Raw genomic sequence first — 15,599 nt, forward strand, 5'->3', positions numbered from 1 at the left:
CTGCTTCATAGAAAGCAGCAGTTACACCACCTCTGGATAGGACACGCTTTCAGGCCAAGAACTGAGTAGGGGGAGATAAAGACCCGGTCTGCAGCACAAAACCAAAAAAGACACAGACAAGGGAGACACTTCCACAGCCAGACCTACACACACGCATTGGCTCCTGCAGTGCAAGACCCTTCCATCATGGTACGATGTGGTGCCATGAGTAAGAGCACATTTTAATCGTGGAATCATGGAATGGTTTGGGTTGGAAGCAGCCTTAAAGCTCATCCAGTTCCAAACCCTGTCAAGGTGTTGGTAAAACCTGCGGCTGCCCCATCCCTGGCAGTGTTCAGGGTCAGGCTGGACAGGGCTTGGAGCAGCCTGCTGTAAGTGGAAGGGGTCCCTGCCTGTGGCAGGGGTTTCCAACCCAAACCATTCTAGGATTCCATGATTCTATGATTAGCTGAGTGTGACTCCCATCACCCCGATTCTCTCCTGGCCGCAGCTGGCAGGAATCACTCTGAAGCTGTGGCCTCAGCTACTTGAAAAGAGGGGTTTCTGCTCTGTGGGGAGCTCATTCTGCTGTCCAGGATGAGCAGGAAGCACAGGTAAGACCTCTCCCACAGACAAGGACCTGTGCTCCCACAGGGACCTGCACTTCTGCCTGCAGGCACCAGCTCTTCATCTGCCCCTCCAGAGCCTGCAGTTGCTGTGAGATCACAGGCAGGAGCAGCAGCGTTCCTGCTCTCCTTGGACACAGAGCTCAGCCACAACAGCTGAAACTTCAGGAAGCAAACTCTCCATGCACACCCCTTCCTCTGAGAAAGCGTGCTCTTAAATACATACAAGAACAATTTACTCTTTGATTGTGAATCTTGTCTCCCAATTTCCAACCTGGAGGGAGTTTTATGACCAAACGATAAAGCTCGGGGGCAGGCATGGAGGGTAGGGGTTTTCACATGAAAATGCCAACAGATCCTTAAAGCCAGAAGCATGTGTGGGTGCTGCTAAATTAAGCTCGCAAGTAGGTGGGGCAAATGCCTTAAATGAGTTTGTGAAGGTAAAATAATGTTCATTAAAGATAGAAAAACAACTGAAAAAATATCCTTTGTATTCAACTTCACACTCGTACATCATAATGTTCCAGTAAAAGCCCATTTTCCCTTGAGATAATAAAAGAATTGAATTTTTCCTTATCGGTCATCTATTTTTCTAGCTAAAGCTATTACTCCCTCTCTGCGGTTGCTAGGCAACAAGAAATATTAATAGCAGCTTTTATTAGCTTAGCTTTAGCAGTGGAGTACCAGAATGAGAAAATGGAAAACATAAATGTGTTACATAAATCTTTCAACCTTTCAGGGTTTGTGTTAGTCTCTGTTTTCATAATGATTTATTGAAGTGATGGTTCATTTATGAGAAAAAGGAGTGTGAAATAAGAAAACGGAACATTACCCTGAAGGACTGTTTGAAAATAAATAATTATAGGAGGTGAAGAAAAGCTGTTTAAAACCATTTTTCTGAGTTTTATAAAATTTAAAAAGACATATTTCTTTCATTTATTGCCTCTGAGAAAAACACTAGCAGGGAATTGCAAACAGGGCTCTGTTTAATACAAAGAACCCTTCATGTATGGTTGTATTATTACTATTTTCCACCAAGGGCTCATGTTCAGGAGTTTAGTTTTTAAATACTGAACCATTAATATGCAGAAAGCCAAATTAGTCAAAACTTAAAGCACACAACACAAAATTGCCAATGCAAACTCATCCAGGACTGACTGAAACAGGGAAGACATGCTAAGTTTTGTACTGGTGCTGTGCTGCCAACCTGAGGCTTGATGGAGCCAACCAAGCATTGCCTGACCACTGCTCTAAAGCATGAGCTTGCTCTAAAGGGCACCGCTGCACTGGGGTATGGGTTATTTGAAATAACTTAGAATCATAGAATGCTTTGGGCCAAGAGGGACCTCAAAACTCCTCCAGCTCCAACCCCTGCCACGGGCAGGGACACCTTCCACTAGAGCAGCTTGCTCCAAGCCCCTGTGTCCAACCTGCCCTTGAACACTGCCAGGGATGGGGCAGCCACAGCTTCTCTGGGCACCCTGTGCCAGCGCCTCAGCACCCTCACAGGGAAGAATTTCTGCCCAAGAGCTCATCTCAGTCTCCCCTCTGGCAGGTTAAAGCCATTCCCCTTGGCCTGTCCCTACAGGCTTTTATCAAAAGCCAGCTTCAACAGCTCCATGTCCCCCCTGTGTTGGAGGCCACAGACCTGGACACAAAACTGCAAGGTGAGGTATTAAAAAATTTATTTTAACAGGCAGTGATTCGAAATGATTGAAATATTTATGTATTGGGAGTATTTACCAACAACACGTAAATTGTATTGTCTACCACGGTCAGGTATTTCCCATGACAGAAGACTGGCATAACCTACTTGTCTTTTGTGTCACCATCTTTGCCTTTTGTGTCACCAAACCTTCTCACAACCTTCCAATGCTCGCCGGCTCTGTACAGCCACATCCAACTGTGCTGCCCACCACCAAGTACCTTGACCACTGTTTTAGGGCTGCATCAAGTGAGCGCTATCCAGAAAAAAACGGCTGCAATTCCCACTGATTCTGGCTTAGGCTGTCAATAAGAAATGCTGCTGTGTTTGACAGGGAGCAGCAGTCTCGAGAAGGATGGGAGCTGGGGAGAGACTGCGGAGCCAAGAGATCGTGGTCCTGCAGGACAACCTCGTTTGAGGTCTTCTGGTGGACACCATAGAGCATGCTTCTCCTTGGAGCCCTACACCATTCCCACAGCCTCGGCACACACAGCCCAGCTCAGGAAGGGGCTATTTCTCCTTTCCATGTCTCACCTGGGAGAGGGGCAGGTGGGTAATTGCTGGGTTGTTTTACTGTGGTTCTCTCTGTTTCACAGCAAAGTCCTGCAGCACTAGGAAACAAGTATTCAGGTTGCAAAATCAGCCAGCTAAGTCTTATTTCAGGGCTGCACTCATCCTTGCTACTACAAGCCACCCCTGTTTACCTATTACTCTCTCACCTCTACATAAACAGGTTCCACAGGTAACTGGAAATCTGACAGTTTTACGCCATGAGCTCGCTTTTCACCAATGAAGCTTTGTAATATTCTTCAAATAATCTGCTTCCACTCAACCAACTGAAATGAAGAACTTCCAGGCTGTGGCTGCAGCCCTTTTATACTTGTCTGAGACAGCTTGCTGAGAGCAGAAAAACGTTACCCCACTGTGCTCAAGGAAACGTTAATGCCTTTAACGCAGACACACAGATCTCTCATGATGAGAAGCACCAGGAAGATGCAGACACAAGGGGAGTTGCCAGGCTCCTCAATCAAACTCTATATACCTGCTACAAAGACAATATTTGCTCATAACAGCTTCATGTGTCCAAAACAATGTCCAAAAATACACCTGGCCACTGCAGGGGAGAGCAGGAAAGGAGCAGCACACAACATGTGCTATGGGAAACCAGGCTGGGTTTTCAGCATGCCCCAACGTCCTTTGGCCAGGCTTGGAGGAGCACAACGCTTCAGGGTTTCTGAGCAGTGGTGATGGGCTCCAGGCAGTGCTGTCCCCCCACAGGCAAGGACTGAGGTTCCTGGATGCAGCATTTGCATGAGCAACGTTGGTCCTGGAACAAAGACAAAACCTCCACATGCCTGCCCCGCAGTGCTCAGTCAAGGCTTCCCATCACCACCCCTGCAGTAATAGGTCCTCTCTTATGAAGGTGTTAGCAAACCAGCCCTTTTCTTGGCCTGGAGGCTTCCTGCTGCAAGCAGTCACCAAAGGCAGTTGATATTTGAGTAGGACTGTAGCACTTAGAATCATAAAATAGTTAGGGTTGGAAAGGACCTTAACATCATCCAGTTCCAACCCTCCTGCCATGGGCAGGGACACCTCACACTAAACCATACCACCCAAGGCCCTGTCCAACCTGGCCTTGAACACTGCCAGGGATGGAGCATTCACAACCTCCCTGGGCAACCCATTCCAGTGCCTCACCACCCTTACAGTAAAGAATTTCCTCCTTATATCCAATCTAAACTTCCCCTGTTTCAGTTTGAACCCGTTGCCCCTCGTCCTATCACTACAGTCCCTAATGAAGAGTCCCTCCCCAGCATCCTTATAAGCCCCCTTCAGAAACTGGAAGGCTGCTATGAGGTCTCCCCATCATGCACCCTGAAGCATCCCCCAGTGATGGAGTAAGGGGAGACTCGATTGGAGCATCCAAAGAAAACAAGGGGCTAGAAGGTGTTACCTGTCAGTGGGAGAAATCTGGCAACATGCAGAAAAAGGTTTTGACAGGACTGAATTTTGACTAAAAATTGCAACACAGTTCATTCCCTGCTCTACTTCCTTTGGTGCTGGGACCTCTGGAGACGTATCACAGCTCCAAGCCTTTTCCCTCAGAACTGAACAGTTCCAATTGGAACTGTCTGAGAAATTCAGGGTTCACTGGATTTTTTATTTTCATGGTAAGGGGCAAACAAATCTTAATCTCTCCACTCTATACTTACAGCCCACTAAGCCCCCTTCTTATCTTCTCTGGCTCAGTCCTGATTTATTGTCATGATGCTGCATTTGTAAAACAGTACCATAAAGCAAGAAAGAGAACATTTCCCAAGGACTACTCCAAAATAAATTATTTCAGACCTCCAGAAGCTGCTTAATAAATCCCACTATTCTTGTTTCTTTAGGTATTTTAGAAAGTGATTTATAAGTGCAATATCACCTCTCAAAAATGAGACAATCAACACAGGATAAAATTATCATGTTATGAAAATAGGGGTCAGGCAAGGGGGCTGTGCTTTAAATTAAACCAAGGGAAAATATTTCATCTGAAATTGACTCTTTTTGTCTCAGAAATGAATGTTTTAATCACCTAAGAACCTAAATGCTAACACAGACGCCTAAATAATATTTAATCCCATTGAAATATGCTGGTATTTAATATTGATGGGCAGAACATGATATTTTTCTTAATACACTAACAATGAAACTTGGAGACGCATGAAGAGTTGAGAAAGCCTTGGGATTTTCCTAGACTAAGTGATCATATCCCATCTAAATATTTAAATGTCACTACCTTTCAGACTGTTATCTATTCAAGCAATCAACACCAAATGCTCTCCAGGCAGTGAGTGGCAGACTCCCAGCCATGCCATTGAAGAAAAATTAACTCTTTGATAGTGAAGGCGTGCAACAGCACCCATGAAAATCAAGGATCTTAGAGAGAAACAACGTAGAAAACTGACCATAGGTCTGCTAAACAGGGAAATATTATTAATCACCGACAGTATTAATTCAATACCACTGTCAAAATCAAGTCACAACCCTTCCTTGGTGCTGCTGATACAGAAGCATCCTAAGGTCTAATTAGCCCTGAATTTCCTTCCCAGAGCTGCACTTTACTTCATTATCCCTGCTTTATTTATTCCTACAGAAGAGTCATTTGATATTTCACAAGGTATCCCCTTGCCACAGCGAGAGCCAAGAGGCAATGTGAGTTTGCAAGTGTAAGGAGGGATCTTGTTCCCCTTGAAATCAATAGGACACCTTTCCCTTCATGGCGCATCTGTACCTCTCTTGCTGATGCCGCCAAGGCCACCCTGGCAACAGGAGAAAGGACATGGGCTGTAGGGGCTTATGGACTAAGGGCTTTGGCAGGTCACCTTCACGTGGAGGATGGAGCGTGTGGACTTTGCTCAGTTCAGTGAGGATGTTAGGTACATAGAGGAAAACAACCTCCCCTCTGCTCTTTAGGGGCTAATAAGGCTCAGGAAGACACCAAACTGGAAACATAAAATGACCACCATGAGCACAGCCACACGAGTGACTGCAGCATCTGCCACTGCACCCTGCCCTCGGTGCACAGCAATTCCCAACCCCCAGGGCAAACATCTCATCATTAACATCCTTCTATGTTCAATCAACTGATAACTCAAAATACAGAGCAGCTTTCGTGAAACACAGCAAGAGGGCAAAGTCACTGACCGTGGGCAGCTGGCTGGAGAGAAGATGTCCATCCTGACTCAACATGTTGGAGACCATGATGGCCGGCAGGTCCATGTTCTGGTAGGGGTACGCTGGTATCAGGCTGTTCGAAGGGAGGCTGTGGCACAGGGAGTGATACCCAGTTTCATGGTCCACCAAGTGCAGGAGGGAAGGGTCAGGGAGATTGGGAGGCGTTATGGGAGGGATCTCGTAGTCTTCATTGTTCTCATTCTGACTGTTATATGTCTAAAATGTGAAAAAGACATTTTGCAACAGGTCACTGCCTCATTGCTTTAGCAAAGTGGTTATTTGTGTAAGAAACACAAAAAAACACTCCAGTGAAAATGGTTTGGTTTTAATAACAAAGACATCCATATCCCTGGACACCAGCAGGTTGTAACCAGGTAAGAGCCAGGCAGGGAGTGTGGCAGGACTGCACCTGCCATCAGGAACACCACAGGTCCTTGCAGACCTCAGATTTGCCTGGGCATCCCCACCACGCCCCTCTCCCATGCTGCATCCCTCTAGCACACCTTTAGCTCAACAAAACCTCAGCAGAAACCTCCATGCAGCCAGGCAAGCTCTGCTCACAGAGCCCACAGCCGTGGAAAGAGCATGGCCGTTTCCCAACCAGCTGCTGCATTTTGAAGTCCAAGTGTCTTTTTGGGCACCCAGCTCAGGTCTTACAGTATCTACAGTTTGTATTTTCAAGAGCGTTCATGAGAATTAGCCCTGTAGAAATAACTAGTACTTGGAGCAAAAATCCCATGGATTCCTCACAAATTCCAGCACAGAAGCTACAACCAGGGAGGGAAATATGGAAACACAGCCATCAGTTCTGAAAAATCCACAAAAGGAAGCCTGCATAACTCCACCATCCATGGAGATTTTACCTTCCTTATACCCACATCCATATGGGTATATCCATACCCTCACCTCCCAGTCCTGCTCCCTTAGGGTGACCACAAACACGCGGAGATGTTGGGACTCCTGGAGCTTCCCGTGTTTGCTGGTGATTTGTTTACTTCTAAGTGTTCCAGTTGATATGGAGGAAGAATATCTGATTGGACTCGTGCAGTTGTTTTCACTTCAGACAAAACCATATTTGTTTCAGAACATAAGTGTAAATCTATCCAAAATTATTAATTATCAACACAGAATAGAATCAGCCTCTGCAGAGGAGAAAATGTAATCTAATAAACATCTTCTGTTTCACATGTTATTATAGCATATGAAATTCTGATTAGCCATAGTATTATACACATGGATTTTAAGCTAAATTTCCCAGATCACCTAGTTTCATGGTTGGATTTTAACTTAATACATGATTGCAGAGCAAAACCCCAGATGTGTGCAAAACCAGTTAAGCACTGTAGGTTTTATTAATCCATTGCCCCAGAGCTCACATGCTCTTCATCACCCCAGCCTGCAGAGAGAAAACCCTTCATAAAAGAAAATAAACCCCATGTTTAACCCGAATAGAGAAGAAGTCAATGGGGAGCAAGGAAGTTTCTGTGGAAGGGCTCCCAGTGGGAGAGCTCCAGCACTGCCTGGGATGGGAGAGATGCATCCCTGTGGGGTATCAGAGCAGGGAGTTGCTCTTGAGTCACCCCAAAACTGTGGCTGGAAGTGGCTCATCCCCTCCTGAGCTGAACCCCTACCTCTTGCCTCCCCTCATCCTGCTGCAAAAGAGAAATGGAAAATGGAAAATGGAAAAACTCACATCCCACCCAGCCCTTCACGTTCACCCGAGATTCCCACTGGCTGTGGGGAAATACAAGTAGGAGAGAAATGTAAGATGGATCCAGGCTGAGATAGCTCTGTACCCACTGTTATTGTTCCGGGGAAATTCAAGCCAAGCTATTTTTCCAGCCAGCTTCTGTCTAGCAGAGGTATTATACAGGGAAGGCAGGGGGCTGAGAGGATGTACACAGCAGTAGACAGATAGATCCCATTTAATACATCTAGTAGTTAGGTTTCCACGTGGGCTACATTCTTCGAGGTACACCAATTCTTTCACAGTTATTTAAGAGGATTTCACTCCATGCTTTATGGAAAGGGACTTAAATTAATCATTGCACAGCAAACTTGTTCCTCCAACTGGTTTATTTTGGCATCAGGTATATAAGCAAGTGGCTTAGCTGTACTTAACTAAATTATGTAAAACCCACTCAAAGTTTCCTAAAGCTCTCTTCAAAACTACAAGTTCCTTGTGTTGCTGCAGAGCAACTCACTGAGGGCTTTGAGGTGGTTCTGGAAGCCCTGCTCACCCCCTGCACATTTCTGCCTCAGCTCTATTCAGCCCAAGGGAAAAAAAAATACCCCAACATAAGAATACCTGTTTAAATCACAAAGCTTTCCCAAGAGCTACAGTATTGTGCAGACATATCAAAATTACAATCAAAGCTGTACACAATCAAAATCAGATTAGACAATATCCAATCACTGTAACCAGACTCAGAGCCTGCCCATTTTCCAAAGCAAACTGCATTTATTCTATATGTGTTTTAAATAGATCACTAGGGTGATAAGGAAGGGAGATGAGACAGATAGACACTCAAGGCTGGGAAAGAGGGGTGACTTAGTGTCACACACAGTGCCTACTGACATGACTGAGGTGATGTCTCTGTCCCACGAAGGGCTGTCTCACTCACACCACACGCCATCCCAACCCCTCTGCCGGTGACACCCAATGCTCCTTCCCACCCCCATGTGGGCTAGGCTGCAAATTATATTTTCTATTCTTATGTTAATTTGAATTATATTAAACAGCCAATTATATGTCATAAGGATACATTACAAATTAGATTTGTGAGCTGGTCTGAACCCATTCATCCCACCAGGACTCCGTATGTGAGTGCAGAGAAGCTTGCTTTGCTAAAAGGCTGCCCATTATGGTAACACAAAAAGGCACAGAAGATCTAGGATTTTCCACTGTCAAACTGATGACAGTTGTTGTAATTACACATTATTCCTCTTCAGATTAAAACACTGAAATCAGCTGAAACAACAAGTCTATTGCAAGCCCTCTCTTGGCTTGCAATGCAGGGCTTGGAGTGGCAAACTGCTGCTTCTGCCTGCAGTGGGATGGAGTGAAAGAGAGGGGACAGTGCTTCTGCTCTGACACCCTCTTTGTCCCCAGGTCCCTGTGCATCTGTGATCTGGGGCTGGCACCAGACATGGATCAAACTGCCCTGAGCAGAGTACCAGGGCCATGCCTCATGCTTGCACAGTGATGCCAGAGGATGGCACTGCAGCAGATATAACCAACCTCCAACAGCAGCAAAACCATACTTAAGAACCACTTTTTCTTCCTGAAATCTAAGTTTGAACAGGGGTTTCTGGACCACCTCTGTCCATCTGCAGATCCAGTCTCCAGTGTCCCAGGCATGGGAAGCCTGAGTTTTAACAGCAAAACCGGATCTTCTTTTATATGGCTTGGTAAGTACCTGAATTATAAACTCATCAAGATGCAGACATCATCTCTACAGGCCCTTAAGTTGCATCTATGAGTTACTGTGGGTCAAGGAGAGAACTGAGGAGCTCTTGCTCCGGACTGTCAGTGTCCAACAATGAGCAAGCTGGAAATAGTAGGGACTGGTCTGTTGATGTCTGTTAACATCTCCGTTGCAAACACGGAGCACATCTGTGGTTATCAACGTGCCTGGATGTCCTTCACTTCCGCACTGCAAGATGGCCTGATGGGCACGGCAACCCTGCACACCCATGCAGGTGACTCGGGAGGGAGCTACAAGTGTTGAGCATGTCTACAAACCAAGCCTTTAGCTTTCTCCTGCCTTTCCCCTCTTAGAAGTGAGTCATAGAATCATGGAACGGTTTGGGTTGGAAATGACCGTAAGACCATCCAGTTCCAACCCCCTATCTTGGGCAAGAACACACACACTAGACAGCATGGAAGTGCTGTCCATCTTTGCAAACCACAGCTGGTCAGCACCATCTCACCACTGCACATTGATATTCATCACAGAGGATGTGACTCAACCAAGGACCTGGGAAACCATTTTCCTCAGCAGCATGGCAAATGCCCAGTGACCCCAATTCTCCACTGAGTCATGTTCTGTGTGATTATCTGCAAGGATCCAGGAGTTGAAGCCAAGCATTGATTCAGAATATTACTCACAGTGAGAATGACAGAGATTTGCAGTATTACTGCAGGTAAATATTTGTCCTGTCAAATAACATTCAACAGTAAATATAATCCTAAGAAAGAACATTTATTCTTGGTAAGGTACAAGGAAATATGTAGGCTGGCCTGTTCCATCCCACCCTAATCATCCAGATGACACAAACCACCGCAGACTCTGTACCACCCATCATCTAGTAACCAGGTTTTCCTGCAGCTAATACAAGAGCTTACTGCCGCAGGAATGGGGCCCTCTAGACCCTTCATTGATGAGATGGGTCTAAAAAGACCAAAACCAGCCTGGAAAGCCTGCAAAGTGAGGAGAACGTTGTTGTTTGTAAGGCTGAAAAGCATGACCGAGGGCTCTGCCAGCGCAGACTGGGGAAAGGGCAACAGAAGAACACCTGGGTGGTTTGTGGGGTACCTCGATGATGCATCAGATTGGATCAGAAACCAGGTAAGCACACTGCACTGCCATACACAGACTTTCCCTGTTGCTCTTACACAGATACAAAAGGATCCACCATGTGCCAGTGTTCACACAAGCTGAAGAGCACACCAGGTTGAGAGAAAAACTTGGGACATGTAAAGAGGAAGAGTCCAGACACAATGAAAAAGTGAACATCGAAGTTTAATGAAAGCAAACTACCTCACGTTTCCTTAGAAGCCTCCAGACTGGTCTCTCACCACACACATTGCTTGGCACAGTCATGATCATAATTGAATAAGGGGATTTTGATGTGTTTCTCTGGGACCCCTAACATGAGAGGGATGTGGAGCTGTTGGAGCAAGGCCAGAGGAGGCCATGGAGATGCTGCAAGGGCTGGAGCAGCTCTGCTCTGGAGCCAGGCTGAGAGAGCTGGGCTGGGGCAGCCTGGACAAGAGAAGGCTCCTGAAGGGGAGACCTTAGAGCAGCTCCAGTGCCTAAAGGGGCTGCAGGAAAGCTGGAGAGGGGCTTGGGACAAGGGCCTGTAGGGACAGGACAAGGGGAATGGCTTGAACCTGCCAGAGGGGAGACTGAGATGAGCTCTTAGGCAGAAGCTCTTCCCTGTGAGGGTGCTGAGGCGCTGGGACAGGGTGCCCAGAGAAGCTGTGGCTGCCCCATCCCTGGCAGTGTTCAAGGGCAGGTTGGACACAGGGGCTTGGAGCAAGCTGCTCTAGTGGAAGGGGTCCCTGCCCGTGGCAGGGGTTGGAGCTGGAGGAGCTTTAAGGTCCCTGCCAACACAAACTATCCAAGGATTCTATGATCCTCCGGCACATGAATCCCAGGGTTTTCTGGCTGGCACAAAGTGCTGTGGCTGCAGAGACAGAAACATTCTTTCAGGTGGCAGGAGAAAGTGGAAGTCACTTGGATGTTGAAGACTCCAGTGCTCTGGGGCCAAGAAGGTCTGATGTCCGCTGCAGGGTGACCTTGGACTGCATGCAGGGTACAGACCCTCTAAGCACTATTCCTTGGGAAGGGGGATGCTGCAGGGCTGTGCTCCCACCTGGGATTCCCAAAGCCCTGTGCCAAGATTTCTTGCACTGATTTTCCACATCAGCAGCTCTGTGTCTTAGGAATGGAAACTGATTTGCCTCATCTTCACACACGGTGATCCAGTGTGTGAATAGCAGGGCCAATGAATTACAGGGGTAGAGTTGGATAAATACTGTAAAGAAGTATTTATCAACAGACAGTCACATACAATCCACAAATTGTCTTTGAAGTGTTCCCAGCCTCTTCTACACTAATTTTCACATGCTCAGGTTTTTGACTATGGGAGTGTGGTTGAAAAGGGAAAAACGAGTTCTTGCAAGAACATGAATGTGCATTGGAAAGATCAGCACAATATTCAGTAACAGCAGCCCCACCGGCAGGTTGGGATCGCAGCAGAGCATCAGGCAACCTGTGGGAAAGCTGGGCTCTGCCAACCTCTGTGCACCCCTACTTCCATACCTGTAGTAGTGGGGTTTTAAACCCCAATCAAATGTTGGTTCATGCAAAGGGCAAGTACACACCTCTATGTCCCAGTTTCTCACCTTTTCCTCCTATCGTGCAGGTATTGCTCTGATGCAGACTCTGCATGCTATGACAGCCTCCAGAGCTGCTGACCCTTAATCTTTGAATGGAGCTGGATGGTCACCCTTTAATTTCACGTGAGTTCAGTTTGTCTTATCTCCTACAGACACCAATCCCATGCAGTCACAGAGCCATGAGTCTTTCAAAAGCCAGGCCTGCCAGATGGCTCCAACCAAATTTACCAGCACAAAAAAAAGTCTCTTTTCCATAAGTTTCATAAAGCCCCATGTGCAGGGAAGGGAGATACCAGGGTCCTAAACATCCTGCAGGATGGGGACTGTGGAGGGAGCCAGCTGGTAATATTCAGAAGGAACATAAAATTTCAGCTCACTCAGAAAGATACAGCTTTTTTGGGGGGGACATGCATCCAATTCTGCTACTCACCAGAAAAAGGTTTTGTTCTATTTTTTTACACGAAACCAGAAACATCATTTTTGGGACTCTCTGGCCTCAATCTGTCCATTGGTACCCTGTTTATGTGGGTGAGAAATGAAGAACAGGATACCAATTGCCAATAACTATCTGTATTGTCAGCATATGTCATTAGGGATGGACAGCCCCTGAGGTTCAATCTGGTAGGGACTTGCCTGTGGCTGTGGCTGAACAGAAGGGTCTGCAGTGACAGCCCCTACTCTGTGCCCTCAGGTACAGCCCAACTAAGCTTCTTGGGATTCACGATGTGAAACACGTGCATGCCATTCTGCTGCATCCCTTTCAGTGTAAATAAAAGCTTTCAGTCAGTTTTTATATTGTCCAAGCTGTGCTTGACCTGCATCACCACTTCACCAAAAAAAGCTAAAGCTAATGGAGTTCTATCAACAATTTATAGCAAAAGAAATCAGTCTTATTGTAGGCTCTGAAAAAAGCTCCCAACTCCCTCTACTTCCATTTTTTTTAATCAGTATCTTATCCAGAACTGGAATCCTGTCAAGAATAGTGGATAGCAGAGAACTATAACTTCTTATTATGTGTATAGTGATTTTATGAATTCAGTGGGGAATGAAATGCAATTTTGCCAGACTTGTCTGTGTTCATAATGACCAAGTCAAATTAATCATTGTGGATAATACTCCTGTGTCAGCCATTCAAGAGATTTTTTAATAGAATTTTTCTGATTCATGTCTTACAGTACATCAGATCTGCAGTAATGCAGGCACTTGTAAAAATCAGTGCAATTATGGCTTCTTGTTGGCCTGTCATTTCCCTGGAATAAAAATGCCTCTGCAAGAGTCGTACACTGTACATAAACCAAAATGGAAAACAAAAATATAGTTACAATTAGGCTTGATTTTTCCTAAAGATTTAATATCTTTTGGAAGCCATTATTTTACAGGCAATATATAAAGCTGGAGTGCATGATGCTGAATATGGACTGGTTTATCGCAACACATACCAATTTTGTCCTGGTTGTCATTCTTCCTTTGATTGCCCTGTGAGTTACTGTCTTTTTGTAGGCATGGAAATAGAACTTAGAATAAACAGGGGATAGGTAATGGGCTTGCAGTCAAATTATTGTGTTTATTAAAAATGTATCCAGGAAAGCCCCACAGATCCCAAAGGGCTCTCGTTCAGGAAAACCTTTGGTTCAGGAAAAGGTTACACTTACCATAAAGGCAGATATACACGCATGGATGCAGCAGTGCAACATGCAGTGGTATATAAAGGATTTCTAATGCTGTGGTTATCCCTCTCAGGGAAGAGGGAGGCACAGACCTTTAATTCCTCAGTATCACAGACAAAAATGAGTCTTGGAAGAAGTTATCCCAGGAATAAAGAGGAAGAAAAATGCACTCCACCACAGATACCTCAGTCTTCCCTCCTCTCATTGCAAGGCAGAAACTGCCTTGTGTGAGAGTGATAGGAAATACCCTGTCAGAACCACAGAACATCCCAAAGGAGAGCTCCATTTGAACCTGCTGGAGCAACTGGCCCTCCAGATCCACCTTCTCATGCTACCAAGTACATCCTGGAAGGAAAAGCTCTCTAAATCACTTTTAGTGAGGAATGGAAACCCACAGCCACATGTTGTCCTCACGAGAACTCAAGACACACTTAAGCAATCAGACCAGTAGTTTGTCAACATGCTGACCTAAAAATTGGCCAATACTAACCAGGATTTTGGGGGAGACAAAAAGCCCTAATAAACAATCATGGAAACCTCTCAGAGAACAGAACAGTGCATCCTTCCATTTCACCTGCTCCACCTAGTTTTGTTGCTCTTCCCCCTTCTTGCATCTCCATTAAGCTCCTGACATCAACATCTAGCAGCAGGGAGTACCCCAGGGTCCTTACAAAACATGTCCATAACTACTGCTTTAGAGATTTGCTGTCACTTCTCCAAAATGCCATTTTCATGGACAGAGCATGTCCAGGCATCAACCTCCTCTGCCCCACAGTGTCCTGATCCCTGCTGGGACATTCACTTTCTGATATATGTGGAAGTACTACATCTGGACGTCTCACCTCCAGCTCCAGAGGCTGACCTCTGGCAGCACCATGTGCCTATAAGAAAGATCTTCAACTTCCAAACAAGCAGATGGGATATGAAGGCCCAAAGTTTGATGACAGCATTTTCAGAAGCATTCAATATTGGCTTATGCAAACCTCAGCAACAACCAGAGCTCCTGAAAACCCTTTGTTACATCTTCATAAGCAGGGCCAGGACTGTACGGCATGTCTGATGCAGAGCTGCTCCTGGATCACCAGGAGTAACATCTAGCTTCACCTACATCTTAGTTACCTACCCACTCTGACAGAGAACTGTTTCCTTTCACTGTGTGTTTCTGTGGCTACTCTTCCCTAGGCTTTCAAAGCAAACATGGCAGTGCTCCAGGGAAAGCCAGGACACAGGCAAAGTGCAGCCTCTGACATCTGTCTCACAATCAGCCTCCTTAAAATTGGTTGTAATGATCTTTTGCCTGTTTTGAAAATGTATCGAAGGGACTGTTCATCCATTGAGATAGGAGCCAGTGGAGATCTCAAATCAGACTGACTGGGCCAGACAAATAGAAGCCCTTTTCTTTCCTTTCCTAGTGTCTCGCCTGGAAGCAAATCCAAGGAATACGGCAATATTCTACTCAAGAATATCATGCATTTCTGGGAATTATTTGTGGATTTTACATAATTGCCTTTTTTGTCTCATGCCATACTGAACTTGCATAATAAGATCAGTGCACTTCACAGAAATTCATTGTTGGACTGTACGGATTTGGTGTTTCGCGTTGAGCCACGGGTACATTATATAATGACGGATAATGCACTGTAAGCAGGTCAAGAGATAAGGAGGCCTGAAAACAGTAATGGAGTGTATGCAAGGAGGAATTAGTAAAAAGCACTCTAAGAAATTAATTCGACCTGGCTTCAGTAGAGTCAGAAGAACCCAGAGCAGGAAGGAAA

The 15,599-nt window shown here is 45.7% G+C and overlaps 1 protein-coding gene across 3 annotated transcripts in view; it reads right to left on the minus strand.

Annotated features, from left to right (window-relative positions):
* The window catches only part of TOX2 (TOX high mobility group box family member 2), a 136,414-nt gene that overhangs the window by 48,783 nt on the left and 72,032 nt on the right, over positions 1 to 15,599 (minus strand). For all 3 annotated transcript variants that reach the window (XM_057432352.1, XM_057432350.1, XM_057432351.1), the window contains one exon: positions 6,001 to 6,246. In XM_057432352.1, the coding sequence (XP_057288335.1) occupies positions 6,001 to 6,246 (246 nt within the window). The remainder of the gene's footprint in view (positions 1 to 6,000; positions 6,247 to 15,599) is intronic.

The sequence above is a fragment of the Pezoporus wallicus genome, unplaced genomic scaffold (genome assembly GCF_028554395.1).
Source record: "Pezoporus wallicus isolate ANWC-B61680 ecotype Strahan unplaced genomic scaffold, APGP_CSIRO_Pwel_v1 contig_8090, whole genome shotgun sequence".
Taxonomy (NCBI): Eukaryota; Metazoa; Chordata; class Aves; order Psittaciformes; family Psittacidae; genus Pezoporus; species Pezoporus wallicus.